The 4,103-nt window shown below is 46.6% G+C and overlaps 1 protein-coding gene across 2 annotated transcripts in view; it reads left to right on the forward strand.

Annotated features, from left to right (window-relative positions):
- Positions 1-348: 348 nt before the first annotated feature.
- LOC311429598 (putative selection and upkeep of intraepithelial T-cells protein 1 homolog) overlaps positions 349-4,103 on the forward strand; it is a 10,622-nt gene continuing 6,867 nt past the window's right edge. The window contains exons 1-2 of one of the 2 annotated variants that reach the window (XM_084540693.1): positions 349-449; positions 3,815-3,916. In XM_084540693.1, the coding sequence (XP_084396819.1) occupies positions 362-449; positions 3,815-3,916 (190 nt within the window). In that variant the 5' untranslated portion in view covers positions 349-361. Of the gene's footprint in view, positions 450-2,649; positions 2,699-3,814; positions 3,917-4,103 lie in introns of those variants that run through there. The other variant, XM_084540694.1, reaches the window with a different exon arrangement.

Here is a 4,103-nt window from a genome sequence, read left to right on the forward strand (position 1 = left end):
AGTGTACTTGCCTCGGGTAGACATTTTTCCCTCATCAAGTTCATCGATGATGTTGAACAAGAATGGACCCAGCACTGACCCTTAGGAAACACCGCTAATCACAGGTCTCCAGCTGGACTCTGCACCACCAATCACCACCCTCTGAGCTCGGCCAGTCAGCCAGTTCTTAACCCACCTTACTGTCCACTCCTCTATCCCACACTTTCTCAGGTTTGCTAGCAGGATGTCATTGGAGCCAGTATAGAAAGCCTTGTTAAAATCAAGGTAGATGGCATCAACTGCTCTCCCCATCTACCCAGCAGGTGATGCCATCATAGAAGACAACGAGGTTGGTCGAGCATGATTTCCCCTTGGTGAATCCATGCTGACTACTCCTCATAACCTTCTCTTCCAATTGCTTGGAGATGGCATCCAGAACAAGCTGCTCCAATACCTTTCCAGGGACAGAGGTGAGACTGACTGGCCTGTAGTTTTCTGGATCCTCCTTCCTGCCCTTCTTGAGGACTAGAGTGACATTGGCTATCCTACAGTCTTCAGACACCTCTCCTGTTCTCCAGGACCTTTCAAAGATGATAGAGAGCAGTTCGGCAATCACCTCTGCCAACTACCTTAGCACACATGGATGCATCCCATCGGGATCCATGGATTTGTGTGCTTTGAGCCCACTCAGACACTCCCAAACCACTCCCTTATCATCAAGGGGGGAGATCTCCACTTCCCAGACTCTTTCTCCTCCCTCAAGGGTCGAGGAGTCCTGGGGGGGAGTCCTTGAAGTAAAGACTGAAACCAATAAAGCATTCAGTATCTCCACCTTCTCAGCGTCTCTTGTTACCAGGACACCCCCCTCGTTCAGCAAGGGACCCACATTATCCCTAGTCTTCCTTTTACTGTTTACATACTGAAAAGAACCCTTCTTATTATCTTTTATCTCTTTTGCAAGCCTCATCTCCAGGTGGGCTTTAGCCTTCCTTGTTGCGTCCCTGCAGGCCCTGACAACATTTGTATACTCCTTCCAAGAGGACAGGACCTTTTTCCACATTTCATAGATCTTCCTCTTCCTTTCGATCTTGTCGATGAGCTCCTTGCTCATCCACACAGGTTTCCTTCCCCCCTTCCATGATTTCCTACTCTTAGGGATGCACCGATCCTGAGCTTGGAAGAAGTGTTATTTAAATGTAGCCCAGCTCTGACATGCACTCTTGCCTTCTAGCAACCTAGCCCATGAGATACCCCCAAGCAGGTCCTGGAAGAGGTCGAAATTGGCTCTTTGGAAGTCCAGGGTAGCAATTCTGCTTTTTGTCTTACTTCTTTTACCAAGTTCCATCTTGAACTCCACCATCTCATGGTTGCTGCATCCCAAGATGCCCCCAACCTTCACATCCCTAACAAGCCCATCCCTGTTGGTAAGAGTAAGGTCCAGAAGTACCCTCTCCTCAGCGGCACCTCCACCACCTGCATCAGAAAATTGTCTTCAATGCATTGTAGGAACCGTTTGGATTGTGCGTGTCTGGCTGAGTTGCTTACTCAGCAGATGTCTGGATGATTGAAGTTCCCCATGAGAACCAGCGCCCATGATTGTGAGGCTACCTCCAGCTGCTTGTAGAAGGCCTCATCGACCTTCTCCTCCTGATCAGGTGACCCGTAGTACCCCCCCACAACTGTGTCCTCCATACCAGCCTACCCCTAAATTCTCACCCACAAGCTCTGCACTTGTCCTTCACCCTCCTCCAGGTGGAGCGGGGTACACTCTAATTGCTCCCTCACAGAAAGGGCAACACCACCCCCTCGCTTCCTCAGCCTGTCTTTCCTAAAAAGGACATAGCCCTCCATGACAGCATTCCAGCCATGTGAGCTGTCCCTCCACGTCTCTGTGATTGCAATGAGATCTTGGCCCCATGACTGAACACAGATCTTGAGCTCATCCTGTTTATTTCACACATTTCGCACTTTGGTATACAGGCATTTTAGGGAAGCAGCAGGCACAGTTACCCCTAGAGGGACACAAGAAGATTCCGGATGGAATATCAGAATTATTACCTCCTCTGAGGAACCCTCAGATGATCTTATGGGACAACTCAGAGGTTTTTCCATACTATCTTCAACAGTGACACCAGTGACAACATCCCCCAGCCCTTCTCTGTCACTTTTAGCTCTCCTCCCTTCCCCCATCAAACCTAATTTAAAGCCCTGGTAATTAGCCCAGAGAGCTTGCTCCCCAACACACTTGTGACCCACTTACTGAGTTGAAGTCAGCAGCCCACACACCTGGCTTCTCAGAGGCCTGCCCATGATCAGAATACCCAAATCCTTGGTCTAGACACCACCCGCTCATTCACCTGTCCTGTTCTCCTTCTTCTTTCTGGGTCCTGGTCACCCAGAGGGAGGACAGAGGAGAACACTACCTGCGCCCCTGATTCCTTCAACAACCTTCCCAAGGATGCAAAGTCCTTTTTAATATTCCTAATTTTTCTAGTTGCAGCTTCCTAGGATCCAACCTGAATGACAACAGGAGGATAGTAATCCTCCGGTTTAACGAGCTGTGGCAGAGCCTTCCTAACGTCTCTGACACATGCCCCAGGAAGACAGCACATCTCTCCGGATAGGTTATCTGGGCGACAAATAGGAGCCTCAGTGCCCCTCAGCAAGGACACCTCCTTTGAGGAGATGAGGAGATGCAATGCTCTCATCTCTAGGCAAGGTTAATGCCTTTCCCATATTAGGTCTCTAAATTAATGTCTTCAATAACATTTTCTAGTTTCTTGTGTGCCTATTATCTGTAAAGAGTCAATTTCGTTTATCCCAAATCCCATGAAAACTCCTGGAGAGTGACAAGAGCAAGATTCAGCATCGATGAAGTTGATGAACATTTATGAAATTTAGTGCCAGTTGCAGTGTCACATTCAATGGCCTGACCTACCTGTGAAGTTCATGGGGATGTGGACAACATACTTAACAGTGTCATCTCATTCTGTGGTGCAAGCATGATCTTTAGCTTCTTGGATGACCTGGGAACCAAAAGAGCCCATTTCCCTCCATGTACCACAGACTGAAGGGCTACCCACTCTAAGAAAAAAAATACAGAATATTGAACTATGGCAAAGTAGTAAAGATACCATACCAAAACTGTTGCTATGGGAACTGAGACAGCGACAGTCAACCATGTACTGGAAATGTCAAACTCCACAAAAAAGCCAGAGACCAGAGAAGGGTATGTTTTCTAGCACAGGGCACCAAAGTTGACCCTGGTGCAGCCCTAAATTATCTCAGGTTTGTGTCAGTGCTGAATGTGGTTGGCTGTGTCAATTAGTTACATGAAATCTTGTGTGAAGTTGAAAGAGAGGTTCTGATTTCACTCTGAAGTCTGATTGTTTCAGGGAGCCGTGTCTTCATGATAGAAAAGAGGACAGTTTCCCCTTCCTGTAAACCTTTGTACGGAAGCTGCTAAACACCATTTCTTCCCTCTTTCTTTACCCATCTCATAACATGGACAAAGAGACTTGTGAAACTCAGACCAGAGATTTAAATTGGTGTGTTAATTCATGTGTTCATCAAATTTTGCAGAAAACAGTGTGGGCTGGGTTGTATTTTTCTGTTTCTTGCATACACTCTTATAACCTTCTGGGAGCATGGTAGGCTGCAAGAAATTCTCAGAAGCTGAAATTTAAATTGAGACATCTGGACAGCAATAGGTTTTCCTGGCATTTAAACTCAATTGCTTGAGTGCATTGGAAGGCGTGTTAGTGCAATTTAAGAAATGTCCTGTGTTTAGGACAGATTTCCCTTCTATTATACTTACCTTCTGTGTCTTTTTCAGGTCAGCTGAATTATCATTCTACATATGTAACTGCAGTCATGGAGCAGAAGAATTGGCTTTTGTTCACCGTGGCACTGCTAGCAGCCACCCCCATCTCATCAGGTAACACTTACATAATCTCTTTTAATTCCTGAGGGATTAAAGTCTGCAGGTGATAAGAAATGCACAAGCTGAAGTTCATGGTCTCCTGAGACTTCCTCTTAACTCCAAAAGAGCCAGAGCTGCCCTGTCAGTATGATGTTTTGGAATTTTCCTCTTTCCAGCCTGAGTTTATATTCTTTGTTGGAGA

Source organism: Aythya ferina (assembly GCF_964211825.1).
Source record: "Aythya ferina genome assembly, contig: HAP1_SCAFFOLD_1410, whole genome shotgun sequence".
NCBI classification, from domain to species: domain Eukaryota; kingdom Metazoa; phylum Chordata; class Aves; order Anseriformes; family Anatidae; genus Aythya; species Aythya ferina.